The sequence below is a fragment of the Prionailurus viverrinus genome, chromosome D4 (assembly GCF_022837055.1).
Source record: "Prionailurus viverrinus isolate Anna chromosome D4, UM_Priviv_1.0, whole genome shotgun sequence".
NCBI classification, from domain to species: domain Eukaryota; kingdom Metazoa; phylum Chordata; class Mammalia; order Carnivora; family Felidae; genus Prionailurus; species Prionailurus viverrinus.
This window is the reverse complement of record NC_062573.1, coordinates 91,640,901-91,658,892: the sequence shown is the minus strand read 5'-3', so window position 1 is coordinate 91,658,892 and position 17,992 is coordinate 91,640,901. Positions and strand designations below refer to the sequence as shown.

At 63.0% G+C, this 17,992-nt stretch overlaps 1 protein-coding gene across 1 annotated transcript in view; it reads right to left on the bottom strand.

Moving 5' to 3' along the window:
• Positions 1-1,562: 1,562 nt before the first annotated feature.
• Positions 1,563-17,992, bottom strand: part of ADAMTSL2 (ADAMTS like 2) — a 36,395-nt gene continuing 19,965 nt past the window's right edge. Inside the window, exons 13-20 of the mRNA XM_047831425.1 lie at positions 13,736-13,833; positions 8,403-8,529; positions 7,092-7,305; positions 6,855-7,010; positions 6,171-6,341; positions 5,288-5,464; positions 3,089-3,233; positions 1,563-2,325 (exon numbers count right to left, since the gene is read on the bottom strand). Of these exons, the coding sequence (XP_047687381.1) occupies positions 2,207-2,325; positions 3,089-3,233; positions 5,288-5,464; positions 6,171-6,341; positions 6,855-7,010; positions 7,092-7,305; positions 8,403-8,529; positions 13,736-13,833 (1,207 nt within the window). The 3' untranslated portion in view covers positions 1,563-2,206. The remainder of the gene's footprint in view (positions 2,326-3,088; positions 3,234-5,287; positions 5,465-6,170; positions 6,342-6,854; positions 7,011-7,091; positions 7,306-8,402; positions 8,530-13,735; positions 13,834-17,992) is intronic.

Here is a 17,992-nt window from a genome sequence, read left to right as displayed (position 1 = left end):
TCCTCCTTTGTGGAACCCCATGAGTTTGTTTTGCGCATTTGCTTGGGGGGTGGGCTGGGGTGGGGGGCGAGCACCAGGAGGCGGCACTTCCTGTGGCTGTTCTGTTCCCGTTTCCTGTTTCCTTCCCTGGTCTCTGTTCTCTGTGTAGATTCATAGCTCCACTTAAAATGAGGTGAACACCCATCCCTGTGAGTTCATGCAGCTGCACTGTGGGGACCCGCGGGGAGCTGCGTGCTCCCCGAGAAAAGAGAAAGCCAATAAAACTCATCTCCAGCACCGCCACCGCCACCGCCTTCGGTCTGCCTGCAGTTCCAAGCCAGCCCGAACCTCTGCCCGGGACTTTCCGGGAGGGGACCCCGTCCTGCCCAGTGCCGGGCAGGGTCCGCCTTTCCTCTCCCATCTGGGGGCCTGGGTCTAGGCACGCCACGTCTAGGGTGCCGTGTCCGTCTGCCAAGTCTGGGAGCCGCTGGCCTAAACTCTGAGCTCCTGGAGAGCGGGGTGGGGGTGACCGGCTGAGTCACCTGGGACCAGTGTCTGATGGCCTCTGGGCCCGTGTTGGCCATCAGCACGGGGTGGGGGGGTGATAACGACGCCCGCTTCAGGGGCTCTTGGGAGGTTCGTGAAGCAGGGCTGATAGAGCACTGGAGGCAGAGCCTGGCACGCAGGAAGTGCCGAGTGTGGTCCGAAAGGAGGACCGGGGGCAAGGGTGACCACAGGGCACAGCAGCAGGGTGCATCGGGGAGGGCCCAGACCCCTGGATTACTGTGACTCACCTCTCCTGGGGCTGGGGACCTCACGCAAGCCCATCCCAGGGCCTCAGTGACCTTCATCACTGAGCAGCACCCTCAATGCTGCCCTGAGCGCTGGGTGCCGGGCCCTGCTCTGGCAGCAGCCTGCTGCCCTGCTACCTGTCCCTGAAGAAGACGATCCCCGTGGCACCCTCAGCCCATGGCAGTCTTGCTTCCCGAGCTGGGCGGACACCCTGGTCCTCCTCCCCCCGCCCCCAGTGGAGGCCAGAGCAGGTTTCCAGCATCTTCCCCATCCCCACCCTCTCCCTAGAGACTCTGTGCTGGCTGCTTCCCCTTCTTTCATGCTGGAGAACCACTCCTGCTGCTGGACCAGCCTAAGCACCACCTCCCCCAGGAAGCCCTCCAGTGGCCCTGCACACCCCCCACCCAAGTCCAGATTAACTAGCCCTTCTAGGAGGTTCAGGAACAGTAACGACGGATGATATTTCCTGAGCTCCCAATCTGGGGCCCACCCCCGCCCCTGCCTCATTTCCTGTTTTCCCCCTACACATCTCCAGGCCAGCCTTTTCTCCCAAGGCTCAGGTCGTACAATTCCCCCAGCCCCCCAGCCCCCTCCCTAGGTTCCACTTCGGTCAGTAGGCGGGAGACCGGCTCGGTTCTGAGAACACATCCGGGTCCCGATGCCTCCTGACCCCCGTCACCCCTGCAGGCACCCCAGCTCTGCTTCCCCGACCGTCCCCTCCTCAGGGAGGCACAGCTGCTCGGGTCCTAGGCCCCGAGCCCGGTCCCGGACCCAGGCCTCAGCCGGTCTTCCCAGACTCGAGCGCGGGACAGCCTGGCTCCCGAAGCCCGACGGCCACCGCACACCTCCCGCCAGAGCCACTGGGAGCCCACGATGCCGCCATAAATACGACCACTTTATTAACATACAGGAGCACTGGCTGACGACCATATCCTAGTGTGCCGTGAGAAAGAGTGCCGCCTCCTGGGGCGTAAAGTGCAGCGGGTCCCTCCGTGCGCGAGAGCTTCATAGAACGAGGCAAGTGGACGCTACTTGCGAGATACAATTCCTCTGGAAGGGGCACACCCGAACAGGATCCGGGTCCGAGGCGGCGGCACCCGGATCTCCCCGCCGCCCCAGCCCCGGTCCTCGACCCCACAGCCCGGGAGGGAGAGAGGACATTCCCAGGCCCCTTGGGTGGAGCCGGGGGCTGGCCGGTGGGACCCACAAACACGACCGTCCTTGCAGCCCTAAGACACCTTCCCGGGCAGGGGCGGGGGCCCGGGGCGCACTCGTGGGGGCAGGGGGGGGCTCTCCTTCCCCGGGGGAGAGCAGAGGCTCAGTGTCACGTCTTCACGGCCCGGGTGCCCTGCGGGAAGGGTGTCCGCAGAGGGGCCCCGGGCGCTGGGGGGCCCCCGGGGCCGAGCGCTCGGGTCTCTGGGGGGCTGCGGGGTGGCTAGGAGTGCGGAGGTCTGCAGGAGCGGCAGCACGCCTTGCTGTAGTACCAATGGCCACAGAGGTTCACCTTGATGGCCAGGGCACAGTTGGTGCCTGGCTGGTCCTGGCAGCTGTCGTCTGGGGAAGGGACACGGTGGGGGGGGGGGGGGGGGGAGGGCATCACCGGTGGCCAAGGGGTGGAAACTCGACAGGACCCCCCCGCCCCACCACCTTGGGGGTGGCCCCCGCCGGCAGCACCCGTGGACAGGTGGCCCCTACGTGCCCGTTTCCAGGGGCAATGGGCCTCCCACCCGCGCCGGGCCCTCCAGCCCTACTATGCCACCCTTGCCCCCAGCCCTCCCCAGGACACCACGCCATCCCCCCGAGGGGTCTGATCTGCACACAGCAAGGGTGATGCCCAGGGCCAGGGTTTGGAGGAGTCCTTGACCTCACCCCTGGAGGCCCGAACCTTCCCAGGAGGCCCACAGGTGTCCCCTCCACAGAACAGGTGTGAAGCAGAGCGGGTCACCTGTCCCGGCACCCCCCTCAGACTCTAGCACCCTCGCTCCTCCTCCAGGCGCCGAGGCCCCACGTCAGGCCCGGCCACCCCCGCCTCCCGTGTGCCCGGCTCAGGCTGAGTCACCGCGGACTCCTGGTTCCCGCCCGGTCGGCCCCACCTTCTGAAGCCAGATACAGGTGTTGGTGGGGCTCCTGGGGACACCCAGCCCCAGTCAGGCCTCACCTGCCGCCCTCCCCACCCTCACCTCCCAGCCGGGTTCCGCCATCCCAGGGGGAGCCTTCGCCCCCCCACCAGGCCTCGGTGTCCGTAGCCGCTCGATCTTCCTGGTCCCCTTGGCCCCTGGCTCTGCCCGCCTTGTCAGCCCCCCCCCCCCCTCCTCACCTGGGGGCTCCGTGGGGCAGGGCAGCAGGTCACAGGCCTGCCTGCCGACAGGCTTCACCAGCGGGTCGCAGCCACGGACGATGTCAGTCCCCTGGTAGCATTTGACGTCCCGCATCCGCACGCCCACCCCGCAGGTCTTGGTGCACTGATGGGAGAGACAGCATGGCCGGAGCCCCCACCTGGCCGTGCAGGGTTCCGGCCCCAAGGAGGGGCGACCCCACCCCTCCCACCAGGCTGCTGGGTCCCATCCCCACCCAGGGCCGCGCAGCTCCAGCAGGTGCCCAGGGAAGGGGCGGCCCCTCCCCTCCCCACTGTCACTGGGTGCGTCCTTCACTTTCAGCCTCCCCGGGGCCTGTGAGACGGACCCTCAGGACACACGGGGCCGTGGCAGAGGGAGAGCGCTGGTTTCCCTCTCCAGTGAAAAACTGTGTTGCCGGCCAATTAAACCTATCTTCCAAAGCCACACTCCCGCCTGAGGCTCCCTCGTCCAGATGTTCCCCTTGGAAAACCCCGCTGAGCTACCCAGAGCACCAGGGACATCTGCTGACCCCGGCTGCCCCATCGTCTCCTTGCCAAGATCCTGCAGGCGGTGGCTCCCTCTTGCCACCCCCCTCCAACGTGGGTGACCCCACGTCACCCAGGCGCCCCTGGGACCTGAGCCCTGGGTCCCTGAGGTGGGGGAGGGGTGGGAGGCCCCGGCCCTGGACCCACCCTCCCATTTAACTGAGTAAGACTTAGCAGGGGGGACCACCCACCCGCTCCCAGCATGGGGGGCTGGCCCAGTCTGGAGGCAAGAGCCGGCCAGCTTGGCACTGAGCACACAGGACCATCGACCGCGGGCGGCCGCTCCGAGGAGCCTCTGTGTGCCCCCGGAGGGGACCCTCCGGCCCTGGGGAGTGGGTAGAACAGCTGGGAGGAATGAGTTCTTACTGAGCCCGTATCCCAGGGAGGGGCAGCCACAGGGACAGAACGCCAGAGCTCCACACACCCACCGTGGTCCACCTGTGCCGATCACCCCCCGCCCACCCTCCGTCATCAGCGCAATACGGGTGTCCCTATCCCGATGCCCTCCCGATGCCCTCAGGGGGCAGGGTCTGCTCCCTCTTTGTGGCTCTCCCCACTTCCAGGGCTCGGCACCCAGCACCCAGCCCAGCACCTGCACCCGGTAGGTCCTGGCCCCCATCTTCTGAAGCAGGAAGTACCTTCCAAAGCGCGTGTGCTGGCATGGCTCCTGGGGGCCTGGAGCCCCAGCAAACTTCTCTGGCCTCTCAGCCCCACCTGACGTCCTCCCCCACTCCCTGCCGGGCTCTGCCCCCGGACAAGACTCACTCTGCCCCCCGTAGCCACTAGACCCTCCTGGCCCCCAGATACCTATTCTTTATCCTTCAGGCGCTGGCTCTGCCCACGCCTCCTCTGGAAGCCCCACCCCGCCCCCAGTCTCCCTCCTTCTCCCCGGTGGGTCCTTTTGTGGATGACACAGAATGGAGAAATGTGTGTTTTCGCTCTTGGAAGAGCATGTGTGCAGTAGGCCCCATCTAGGACGAGGTTTGCATCCAGATACCACCTTGAGTCTCTCTGCTGAGATCCCTGAGCCCGGGTGGGGGCGGGGGGTGCAGAGGTCCTGGCCCATCACCCTCTGAGTGGGGGCAACACTCACGGAATCCCCAGACTCACCCCTGTCTTACAGACTCTAAGAATCTTCACCTTGAACTCTAAGGTTTGGGGATGTGCCTTCCACCATCCAAGACCATGGAAGCCTCGCGTGCGTGTGTCTGAGACAACACCACGGTGCAACGTTACAGGGCTCCCCACCCCCTGTGACACCCCTGCGTCATCCCCCTCAGTGCTCAGAGCTGGCCCATGAGGACACCGAGGCCAGAGGCACCGGAGACCCCGGAGCACACAGCCTGGCCACAGCGACAGAGGCCCCGGGGCTCCTGTTCTCCACCCCCTCCCCACTCAGTGACGCTCAAAGACCACTCTGGGCCTCCCCCTCCGCCACCTCTTGAAAACTGATGGCATCAGCAGGTGGAGAGGGCATGAGGGGCACGGGGGTGGGGGCACGGGTACTAAGGACACACGGAGGAGACAACAGAGGCGGGGGTGGGGAGCGTCTGGGGCAGGGCTCGAGGCACTGAGGCAGGACCAGGACTCAGGTTCTGGCCTCACGTGGCCCCGAGGGGCCAGCCGGGCGCTCACCTCCGACCAGGGGCTGGTATACCACTTGAAGCAGGGTCTCTCGAAGCACGTGCTCTCCTCCGGGGGCTTCTTGGCCAGCCCACACTCGGGGCCGCTGCGCGTCTGTGGCCTCCCGTTGGCCAGCTCCATGCACAACACCAGCCTCTTCTTCACACCTCGGCCACAGGTGGTGTTACACTGAGACCGGGGGACAGACGGGGCCGGGTCAGAGGCCAGAGGCCAGGAGGACCAGGACACCGTGCACGTGACTCCGCGACTCCGGGGATATGGCTTGGTCAGTGACGATGGGGTGAAAACGTTTAGGTCAATGGCAGATTGGCCGAGGACTCTTTGGTCGATAACCCTCTGGCCCCAAACACATTTGATCAAAAGCCGTTTCACGGAAAACCATCTGTTTGGAAACACAACGGTTCGTGACAATTTGTCCCAAGACGGCTCGGCTAATGGTGATCTACCTGAAGCAACTGGCTGAGAACGACCCGTCTGCAAAGGCAAGTTGGGGACTGTGACCGGCAGGGGGGGGGGGGGGAGGGGGCAGACGAGGTGGTCATGAGAACAAACGTCGGCCCAAGACCCAGGGGCCAAGAGTCTGTGAGGCCCGAGTGCCCCCGGCCCCCGTTTTCCATAAAGTGGGGGCTGGGAGAGGGCCGGGGACACAAGACCCATTCTGTGTCATCAGGTACTTGCCTATTTAGATCTGCCAGGTGTCGAGGGGTTTTCTTACCTTTTGGCTTTTTCCATTTCAAATTGAGTTTCAGTGAATTGTGCCCTCGTATTTTGCAATTAATTCCTCGTTTGACCAATCCGCCATCGTGGCCACTTGGCTCTCAGCCCAGAGCCCTCCCAGGCAGAGGGGAGCCCTGCTGCGGCTGGGGGCACTCACCCGCTCCCAGTCCTGGGCCAGCCAGTGGGCGGGGCAGTTCTTGTCCCCACAGGGATGGATGGCCAGCGGCTTGCTCTCCATCTGGCACTGAGACTCGGGCACCACCCGGCCGTCACTGGTCTTGCAGTACACGTGTCGGATCATGCGGCCCTGCCCGCAGCTCCCGCTGCACTGCAGGGGGGAGGGGGGGGGGTTAGGGGCGGAAACCCTCTCCCAGTGCACCCCCCCTCCCCTGCTGTCACTCCCAGAGAGGACCGGCTCCCCAGGCAGTGTGGGGGAGGGAGCGGCTGCCATGGCAACCACTTTTTAAATAACATTTTCTGTTCTAATTACAGAAATATTACGCGCTCGGTGGAAAACAGACACACAAAGCACACCTAAAATACCTAAAAAGGTCATCTGTGCGCCCAACACGGGGCGGGAGCGCTGGTGAGCACAGCCGAGAGACAGACGGACACAACAGACAGACACACAGGGAGGTCATAAAAAGGGACCCCGAAGTCGCCACTCGGTTTTGGATACAGGCTAGGACTCCTCACGTGACCGGGAGAATGGCTGGTTCGCCCATCTAACCCTACATCCCTCCCTCTAGAACGGCGGGGGCGTGAGGCGGCCCCGCGGCCACTGGGCACCGGCCACCCCTCCGCGTGCCCGCCCCCCCCCCCCCCACGGCCCTCCCCTCACCGGGCCCCAGTCGGAGACAGTCCACTGGCGGTCGCAGGGGGGGCCTGTGCAGTCCTTCTCCCCCACGGGCCTGGTGTTGGGGTCACACATCTTCTCGTCTTCCGAGCAGCGGATGTCCCTGGTCACCACGCTGCGCTCCCCGCACTTGGCCGTGCACTGTGAGCGGGCGGGTGAGGGCGGGGTCAGGACTGCGCAGCCCTCGCACGGGCCCAAGCGCCCGGCCGCGCATGCGCTCACCTCCGACCACTCGGACATCTCCCACTGGGGCCCGCAGGCCGGGTTGCGGCACGTCTTGCGCTCCTCGGGCCGCACGGCCTCGGCCGCCTCGCACAGGTCGCTGTACACGGAGCTGTCGAAGCCGGGGGACAGCATCTTCCAGCAGCGCACGATGCGGAACTGGTAGCCCTCGCCGCAGGTGCGGGAGCATTCGCTCCAGCTGCTGGTCTCCCACCTGCCTCGGGAGGGGCCGGCTTTCAGAGACCCCCACCTTCCTTCAGGGACCCCATGCAACCCCACGCCTGACCCCGAGAATGCACGTCCTCACCCATGTCCAAAATCATGCGGGGCCAAGCCAACCAGGAAGCTGGTGAGGCCCCCTGGGGGAGAAGCTGCTGTCTAGGTGACCCTGAGCGCCGCCTCCCCCCCCCCCCCCCCGGTGGGAGACACCCGAGGAGGGGCGCTGATGCCCTGCTGGTGCCCCGAGTGGGTGCTTGGCCCGCCTGCCTAGGAACCCCTGTGGCCTCCACCTGCTCCCACCTCCAGGCAGGACACCTGGCTTTCCAGCCACTTCAAGAGCCACATCCTGGCCTTGATCCCTTGCCCACACTGCTCCTTCCTCCCAAAGTGCCCCCCTCCTTCCTTCTCCTACTTTGGGATCATGCCTCAGCGTCCCAGAGCCTGTGCTGTACTCCCCCCCCCCCCACACACACACACAAAGGGGACACCCAGGGGAAGGACAGGCCCCGAGAACCACACAACCAGCTTCTCAGAAGGGAGCAAATGTGCAGGGAGCCAGAAGAGCAGAACTGTGTAGCCTCCTCCTCCTCCTCACCCGCCCCCCCCAGTCCGGGGACCCTGCATCAGCTCCCGCCGTGGTCATGACTTGGAAAAGGACACACTCAGGGCTCAGTTTCTGTCAGTTTCTGACTGTTTGCAAAGCGGGACAGGAGGCCTGGGTGGGGGCTAGAAAGACAGGGCCTCCCCCCCCCCCACACACATCCCAGGGACAGCCAGGCAGCTTGGAATTTCGGGAATAATCATTTTGGTTTATAAAACTCCTGTGTGTCTGGGGGCGGGGGCCAATGATGAGTGATGCACAGAGTGGCTCCAGGATCTGCAGTGGGAGACATTGGCTGAAATTCGGCAGCCACGTGTGGCCCGTGGCAGAGAGCCTGGCAGGCACCCCCACCCCACAGGTCCTGAGGCCCTGCCCACCACAGCGCCCACTTTAGGAGCAGCATGCTGGCCAGCTCCCGCCGCTCCCGTGGGCAGAGTCGAAGCAGAGCCCCAGCTGCCCCCGCAGTGCCTGGGGCACTGGGTGGCAGGTACCTGGGCTGGCACTCCCTCCCCGCGCAGAACTCCTGGACGGGCTCAGGACGGGTCAGAGCGTCACAGTAGCTGTCATCCACCTCAATGCCATCATAGCGAACGCACATGGCGTAGGTCGACATGACTCCTGGTTCAGGACAAGGGAAGAGCCTGTGAGTCACGAGCGAACCCCTTGGGGACCAGCGGATGGGCCATGTGACCACGGGCAAGGCAGCTACCTCTCAGAGCTTCCTGGTTTAAACGGAGGATAACGACAGTAACCAGCTTACCGAACAGTGGCAGAGCCCAGTGAGGACAGCTTTGTGGATCTGAACTCTCTCCCTGCCCACGTCTCAGGGTCTGACTTCTCTCTGCACCCCCACCTCCACACCCACCCCTATGGGTAAATAGGAGGGTGGGTGGATGGATGGATGGATGGATGGATGGATGGATGGAGAGTTTGGTGGGTAGATGGAAAGATGGATAGGTGGGTGGGTGGATGGATGGATGGATGGGCAGGTTGTGGGTGGATGGTTATGGATGGATGGCTGGATGGATGGATGGGCGGACAGGTTGTGGGTGGATGGTTAGATGGATGGATGGATGGATGGATGGATGGATGGATGGATAGATGGATGGATGGTTTGGTGGGTAGATGGAAAGATGGATAGGTGGGTGGGTGGGTGGATGGGTGGATGGATGGGCAGGTTGTGGGTAGATGGTTATGGATGGATGGATGGATGGATGGATGGATGGATGGATGAGTGGATGCATATGGATGATGGATAGATGGGTGGGCAGGTTATGGATGGATGGTTGGATGGAGAGTTTGGTGGGTAGATGGAAAAATGGATAGGTGGGTGGGTGGATGGGTGGATGGATGGAGAGTTTGGTAGGTAGATGGAAAGATGGATAGGTGGGTGGGTGTGTGGATGGATGGATGGGCAGGTTGTGGGTGGATGGTGATGGATGGATGGATGGATGGATGGATGGAGAGTTTGGTGGGTAGATGGAAAGATGGATAGGTGGGTGGGTGGATGGGTGGATGGATGGGCAGGTTGTGGGTGGATGGTTGGATGGATGGATGGATGAGTGAATGCATATGGATGATGGATAGATGGGTTGGCAGGTTATCGGTGGATGGTTGGATGGATGGATGGCTGGATGGCTGGATGGAGAGTTTGGTGGGTAGATGGAAACATGGATAGATGGATGGGTGGGTGGGTGGATGGATGGATGGAGAGTTTGGTAGGTAGATGGAAAGACGGATAGGTGGGTGTGTGGATGGATGGATGGATGGATGGACGGGCAGGTTGTGGGTGGATGGTTAAATGGATGGATGGATGGATGGATGAGTGGATGCATATGGATGATGGATAGATGGGTGGGCAGGTTATGGGTGGATGGTTGGATGGATGGATGGAGAGTTTGGTGGGTAGATGGAAAGATGGATAGGTGGGTGGGTGGATGGGTGGATGGATGGGCAGGTTGTGGGTGGATGGTTAGATGGATGGATGGATAGATGGGTGGGCAGGTTATGGGTGGATGGCTGGATGGATGGATGGACGGTTGGATGGATGGACAGATGGATGGACGGACGGATGGATGGATGGAGAGTTTGGTGGGTAGATGGAAACATGGATAGATGGGTGGGTGGGTGGGTGGACAGATGGATATGTTTGAAAACTAACCATTTGACCCCTTGCCAGCATCCCCAGATGTTATATTAGATCTTCAGACCCCCCTGCTCTCCTGTGCATGTCTCAGTCCTTATCCAACTCTCTCAAACTTTCTTTAATCACCACTCTGTGTGTTTATCTTCCTTGCCTCCCCGGTACTCTATAAATCCCATCAGGGGGATGATGTGTAAAGGGCCAGCCCTCACCCAATGTTGTTAATTCCTTGACCCCACTCCCATCTTCTACCCCTCTGGTCTTTCTATGCATGTCCCTGCACCCCTGCACCCCTGCATCTGGCACTGTGTTGGCACATGGCCAAATCCACTGAACAGTGGGTGGGTCCCTGCCAAGGAGGCAGGATGACTCAGGGAGACTTGTTAGCATCAGCGAAGGCCCACGTGGGGTTAGGGTTTGTTGTTGCTGATGTGTGTGTGAGTGTGTGTGTTGGGGGGGGGAGGTACCCAGCCTCCCTGGATGATGGAGATAATGGAACCCTCTTCAACGGGGCTGCCAGTGCTCCAGGAGGAAATCAATTTCCCCATTGATGGAGAGCCCCAGCCACCTCACTCTCCCTTTCTGGCAGTGTGTGTCTGTAAGCTCCCACCTCCCAAGCCCCAGCCGGGATGGAACGGAACCACCTGGGAAGCAGCCCTACGTGGGGATTTTTTTCTTCTTTCCATAAAGGACTCCTCCCCGTGCCAGCACTGGGCTGTGTCGTCTTTAGCCCTCTCTGAGGGGAGGCTGCCTTCCTGGCCAGGTCTGCTTGGAATGTTCCAGGCCTCAAGAGACACCAGCTCTGGGGCCCAGGGAGGTCCAGGGCTGCGGACTCACAGACCCTCGCCAAATCCCCAACTATCCATTCAGTCCTCACCGTTGAGTGGAAACATGGCAGGTCCTGATCAAAAGAGACTGGGGTTCAAGACCCAGCTCAGTCTCTCCCTTGTCAAGGCGGGGTCACGTGAACACTATCAGAGTCTCCAGGCCTCGGCTTGGTCATCCTCAAGTTGGGAACCTCCCCGAGATGCTGGGAGAGTCAAGGTAGCAATCTTCTTCATGACATCAGTCTTGGACACAGTGCTTTTGAAACCTTATACACGAGGCCTTCCCTTTAAGGAAAAGCGAGCAAGGGGGAGCCTGGCCGGGGGGGGGGGGGGGGGGGCTCAGTCGGTCAAGCGTCCGACTCTGACTCAGGTCATGATCTCATCTCATAGCTTATGAGTTCAAGCCCCGCGTCGGGCTCTGTGCTATCAGCTCCGAGCCTGGGGCCTGCTTCCAATTCTGTGTCTGTCTCTCCCCTGCTCACACTCTGTCTCTGTCTCTCTCTCAAATAGAAATAAACATTAATTTAAAACAACAACAACAACAACAACAACAACAACAACAAGCAGGGGACCCCAGTGCACAAAACACAGATCGGCGTGTTGCACCAGCAGAGGACGAGGCTCAGGGTCCGCCGGCACCCCCCCCAGCCCACCCCCCAGAAATGCCAAGGGACGGTCTGAAACCACAGCTGGGCTCAAGCTCAGGCTGAGAGTCCACATTCACCTGTATTTCTGCCGCCCCAAAGAGCATTTTGAAAGAAAGGGGCTCTGTAACGGAGCTGGCTCGGGAGGCAGGAGATCTCGCAGCCAAGCACAGGGTGCCCAGGGACCCCTGCTGGGTGCAGAGGACACTCAAGGACGTCAGCACAGACAGCACGAGCCCCAGCAGGTTTGTAACCTCACCACCACCCCGTCTGGCCTTGGCACTCCTCCGCCAAATGGGATTTTGAGAGTAGTTGCCACAGTCACGAGCTTTGACTCCGACAGAGCCTACGGGAGGTGGTGGCAGGGGGCCATTCGGCAGGGACCCGACTCCACCTTTTCGGCCGGGTGCCACCGGACCCGGCTGGGTGCCTTGGCGGCTATGGGGAGCTCACCCTCTATGGGGGCCGTTCACTCCACTCCTGGACAGCCTCCTCTAAAGCAGAGCTTTTTCCATAGCAGAGCCCAAATCTGTCTTTCCCACTGCCTTCCTCCTTTCACCCTACTGTGCCCCTTGGGCCACGTGAGACAAATTCAGCCTGCCCCCCCCCCCCCCGGCCTGGTCACTCTGTAGGTGACAAGGAGTGGTGTCGTGTCCTCCCCGGGGACTATCTCCCCCACCCCCACCCCGGGGCCAGGCATCAGCCCCTCACCCCCATCTCAGGCGATGTCACCTCCCCAGGCGGCCCTGTGTCCGGGAGGGAAAGGAGATGCTCCCAGGCTGTGCTCCGTGACAATCCCAGCTCTCGCTGCGTCCCCGGAGGCTGTGCGGCTCTCAGTCAGAACCGGTCCGTGCCCTTGCTGACAGCCTCCGGCAAGGCAGACTCCCCCAGCGCCCCACCGTGCCCAGCCCTGGGAGGGGGCTCCCGCGGCTCACTCTCAAGACCAGCGGCCTGGCACCTGCGCTTTGGCCACGACAGCTCACTTCTCCTCTCCCTCCTATCCTCAGGACCGCCGTGGCGGAGGGGCCCGTCCCATCTTACGGGTAGGAAAGCGAGGCTCAGACAGACCAAGCAACCTGCCCAGCGCACGTGGCACGGTGGGCCAGGTGGTGCCACTCCCGCGCTCACCGCACAGCCAGCAAAGCTGGCCTTGTGCCCTCCAAACTCTGCGTGCCCCGAACCCTGCTCAGGAGGGTCTTCAATAGCAGGGGGGGCCCCGGCTCCCTAACCGAGAGCGAGTTCCGGGGTGAGCAGGACGTAAGGACCCGGGGTCCGTTCTGAGCCCTGCAGGGCGGGCTCCCCAGCCGCTCCCTCGGGCATCTCCTCAGGTGCCGAGCAGGACTGCAGGAGGCGCGATCAAGCCCAGACTTCCGGCTGCCCAGGGTCCGCCAGGGGTTCGCCTCATCCTCCTCACCGGCCAGAGACGGCAGGGGCCACTTTGGGGGGGGCAGGGTCAGGGTAGGGGGCATCATGCGGTTTCAGGGGCAGCCCCAGGTGCTGACCAAACCCAAACAAGCTGCTCCGGGCATAGGCAAGGTGGCACTCGGGGTCTCCCCACAACCTTTGCCATAGGGGCTGGCCTGGGTCTGACATCTGAGCTTGCAGCCGGCCCCAGCAGAGGGAACCCAGGTCCCCGGCGGCTGCGGCCAGCATCCGAAGGTGGGGGTGGCCAGCCCCGTGGGCAGACAGACATGGGTTCCAATCCCAGCTCGGCACCTACTGACCACTAACCACGCGTGTCTGTCTGTCTGGGCACCACCGGCGGGGGGGGGGGGGGGGGGGGTCTCTGTTCCCCTCTACCTGCCCAGGTCCTAGACAAGGTCCTAGAATCTGTTCCACTCCTTTGTGGGTCTATTTCCCTTCCTAGGTTGCTGTAAACAAAAGCAAAATCCTCCCCGCTTGAGACGTCGTAGTTTTAACCAAAGGGACGTTCACTCTCACAAGATACCATACAAAGAACAGTGGATGTGGGGGGTGTGGAGGCACCCGCACCCCCCGCCCCGGGGTCCTTCCCACGGTCCACACGCAGTGAGCATGAGGACACCAACCCCTGTGACCTCATGCCACCTCCCGAATCAGGAAACTACTAGACAAGCTCCCTGTGGGCAGTTCGGGGCCCCCGGCGAGTGCGCGGGCCCCGCAGCGGGGGGGGGGGGGGGGGGGGGGGGGGCGCTGAGCAGGTGGCTCCCGCCAGCAGCCAAGACTGGTACCTGTGGTGCAGGTGGCACTGCAGGGCTCGTGGGACGAGAGCTTCCACCGGTACATGTCCGCTGGGCTCACGCCTTGTTTGCGCGCCTTGGGCCTGGTCCTGGAAGGGAGAAGCAGAGAAGGGCACGGGCATTCACCGAGGGCTGCGGGCACGGGCTCTTGGGGAGCAGCGCGCCTGCCCCGGCCCCGGGGGGAGTCCCCACCATCAGGGTCAGCCCGCCCACTGTCTAGAGCAGAGGACGGGAGGGGGCATCGCGGGGAGGCACGCTTTAGGACAGAACGGACGTTCGCCTTCCTCCCGCCTGGACGGGCGAGAGTCCGAGGTGGGCACTGGAGCTGCTGAAGGTCCTTCCGGGTGGGGGGGGAGCTCGGGGCCCCCCGGCATTGCCTCTGCGCCCTGCACGCATGCACGCCGCCTGCTAGCGCGGGCAGGCGACTCCTTCCCTCCGCTCCCCCAGGAGGGACCGCAGACGGCACCTTCTATGCCAAGAACCTGCCAGGACTCCCCTTGAGGCCCCCCTCAGCCCGACCCTGCTTGAACGGGGACACTGGCCATTCAGCCTCCAAGTGTCAAAACACAAAAGCTCAGCGGCGGACAGGGGAGTGGTTGGTCCCCTCCAGACGCCTCTGCCCAGGTCTGTGATGGCTGCCGGTGCGGGGAAGGCGAGCTGGGCCCACGCCAGCAACCAGCTATGATTCTTGGCCGGAGCGCGGGCGGCTGAAGCCAACTATTGTTAGGACCGTTTGCTTCTTTGAACCGGTTGGTGTGCTGGGGCCCAGCCTCAGTAACCAACATGCAGCTGGGTTTGGACTCAGCAGGGGAGGAAGGAAGGGGTCCCCCCAGATCCCCAGCTTCTGGTCTGAGATGCAGCCCCTCCCCCTACAACCCGAAGCCCCGCGACCTGCAGACGGGGACGTGGGGCGATGGCCTGGCTGACGGGACACCATGCGAGGCCCCGGCATCCCTCTTGCACCAGACGCGGCCCCAGTGCCCGGCGAGGGGCCGGCTGGAGACCACCGGAGCTGACACCCTTTCACAAGGCTTCCCTGTGGGCACGTGCGCACGGGTCCCTCTCTTGGGGCCTTGTGCACCTCGGTGGTCGGGCTTAATGAATGCCGCAGGGCATCCATTCCGAAGGGCCTTCCAGTCGATTCTGTGATCCAGACATTGGTTTGGATCCCACTGGGAGCTCACTCTGCATCTGGGCTTCACGAGTGGACGAGCTCGGAGGTTTACTTCTGTAGGAACGTTTGTTGCCCCGAAGGTGCAACTTGCTCTAAACCAGGAAATGATCCGCCCACAGCCTTAAGTCCTGAGTCTACTGATGTGGCTACACAACCTAGGGAGCCGGAGAGCTGGGAGGGGTGGAGGAAGAGAAAGCAGGGGGCGGGGGGAGCAGGCCATGAGCTGGTGGCCGGTTTCAGGGCCACTCACAGCTGCTGAGCCCCTCACCTGCTGGCTTCTCAACCAGGAGACAGCCCTTCCCTTTCACAGATTTCGGGAGGGAGGGGAAGGTCCCCCTCCCACCTCCTGAAGAAGGAGAAAAAAAATCTTAAATGCGGTTTCCCCACCCACTCAAGACCTCGTCATCTCAGAGCAAAGGACCCGTAGAAACCCCCAGGGAGCACCCAGCTCCCCTGAGCAAGCCCTCCCAGAAGCCTGATTCGGAAAACACGACTCTTCCTGGTCGGGTCCCCTACCCCCGCCGTCCTTTCAACGACGACGACCACGGCTGTCAATTCTCCCCAAGAACAAACAGAGATGAGAAGGTCCCGGCCAGGCCCCACCGCCCCACCCACGGGGGAACTGCGGTAATTACACGCTCCTCAGCCAGCAGGCCGCGTGACTCATCCTGGACTCGGGAGAGAGCGGCCTGGTTCAAAATAACCCTCCGGGTTTTAAGCACAAAAGGTATTTCTAGAGGGGCTGCCCACACATCACTCTTACACGGGCACACGTCAGGCGCAGCAAAGCCCCTCCTGAAAAGCCCTGCTCGTGTTTGCACAACAACGGAATGCCTAACCGTTCCGTGCTTGCAAGTGGCCAGCCCCCCAGGAGAGAAACACCCACAGAGTCGCCCGAACCACCAGCCCCTCGCCCGCCTCCTTGTGGAAGGAAGAGAGTGCCCCTGTGCGCCACACTCAGGGCTCTGGGCCCAGACAACGAGGGCCGGGGAGTCCCTGCCAGGACGGCTCCGAGGGCCCCGGAGAGAGACCCTGTGTCTCTGTGTCTCGCACGCTGGCTCCAACGTCTGCTTCTGGTGACCGGGGGGCCTCCCTCGATTGTTTGAGGCTGTTCTGAGATGAAAATAACCTTTCCTTTCTGAGCTGCCCCTTTGATTTCGGCCTCTGTCGAGCAGACGCGACTTCCTGTGTTTGGACAACGCGCCGTGCGCGGTGGCTATTTTGGCCTGGTGGTTTCCCCGCGGCCTCCCTCAGCCCTTTATCTCAAAAGACCATCTTTGGTCTCAGCTCTCCAGCATCCTTTGATGGCAGCCGGCTGGAGGCGCCGCCCCGTCACCGCGTCGGGACTTTCCGAGAGCAGAGGACCCAGCGTATTGATTTCTGCAGTGGGTCCCGGCGGGGCTGAGGAGTGGGCTACGATTCAGCCGGGGTGGGGCAGGAGAGACTCTTGGAACTGTGGCCTGAGGACCCGAAGGTCGTGCCTGACCTGGCCCGGGGGTCCTCGGCTGCCCGGCTGGCGGGCCCTCACTCAGGGACGCGGACGGGGAGTCAGAGACGTGTCTGAGTCACCGGGGAAGTGCAGGGCACAGTTGGGACGGCGCCCCGGGTCTCCCGAGCTCTCTCCAGGCCGCAGGCTGCATTAGAGCAGCGGGGCCTCTGTGTCACCCCCACAGACCCCTTGAGAGGGGGACGCTGAGTGTCAGACCTGCCAGCCGACTTTCTTCAGCCCCTGGGAGGCCCGGCCCCGCCCTGGAGGCTCACTGCACTACTGGGGTTTCCATTGCCGCGTCCTCCCCGGTGCCTCCGCGTGGGATAGACTGCAACCCTCTGGGCACAGCCCGGGAGCTGAAAGCAGCCCAGGTTGGTTAGACGCGGGAACCGGGCTAGGAGCCTCAGTCACCGGCCAGGCCCTGCCAGCAAGTGCTGGCACACTGTGAACCCTGGCCCCCGTGCCCATGAACCCCACTCTCGGACTCAGACCTGCGCCTCGTAGCGAAGCCTGTCACCCCTCTCAGCCGCTGGGTCCCACGTGCCCCCCAGACCCACACCCTGCAGACTTTCGGGCCCCTGGTCAGGTGAGCAGACCGCCCTGGGGGGAGAAGAGCGGCCACAGAAGCTTCCAGAGCTTTACTCCGTCCAAATTTGCAAACAAGAATTCCACCCAGAGCCTGTCAAAGGTAACCAGATGTGCCCCGTGAGCCCGATGCCCGGCTGTCCCTGCAGCTGGGCAGGGGGGGAGGAGGGGGCCTCAGAAAAGAGCCTGAGAAAAGGGGCAGGCACTTTCATGGGCTGTGGGGGGCCCGCCTCGCTGCTCTCGTCCCCTGGGTGAGGGTGAGAGGGTCACCCCGACCACATCACCTTATGAGTGGACCCCCAGGGTCCCAAGGACACCCACCTCTGCATCCTCAGCCCTGGCCAGGGCTCCATTCGTGTTGGTGTCTAAAGTCAAGGGGTTTGGGTTGGTCTTCAGAAAACAAAAGCAAACCCACTGAGTCCTTCCCTCCTCCGGCCCCCACCCACCTCGGGTGGCTGCTGAGCCCGGCTCGCTCTACTTGAAGCAGCCTCGCTGCCCCCTGAGCCTCTGGGGAACGGTGCAGGGACACTCCAGGGTGGCCATGATCAGCCTAAGGGACCTGTCACCAGGGACTGTCTCCTGGTAGGGGTGGTGGCAGGACTGGGGCCACCCTGCTCCCAACCGCTAACCCAGGGTCAGACATGACCGTCCAGATGTCCCCAGGGAACTGTCTAGACATCCCCAACTATTATTGTCCAGCTGTCCCCAGGTGTAACTGTCCAGGCGTCCCCAGCTATCATTGTCCAGGTGTGGCTGACAAGGTGTCCCCAGGTGTGACTGTCCAGGCATCCCCAGGTGCATCCCAGGCTCTAGGGGCCTGGCCCAGGTAGACAGACTCTCACTGGACCCGTCCTAGAGGCAGCACCAGCCCCCGAAGCAGAAGGCCTCATTCCCAGTGCCTGGCTCCGGGGTCTGGCCCCTGGCTGAGGACCCCACGGGACCCCTCCCCATCTCCTCTCGGGCTGCAGTGAAGGTTGGTGCCGAGCCACTCCCCATTCCA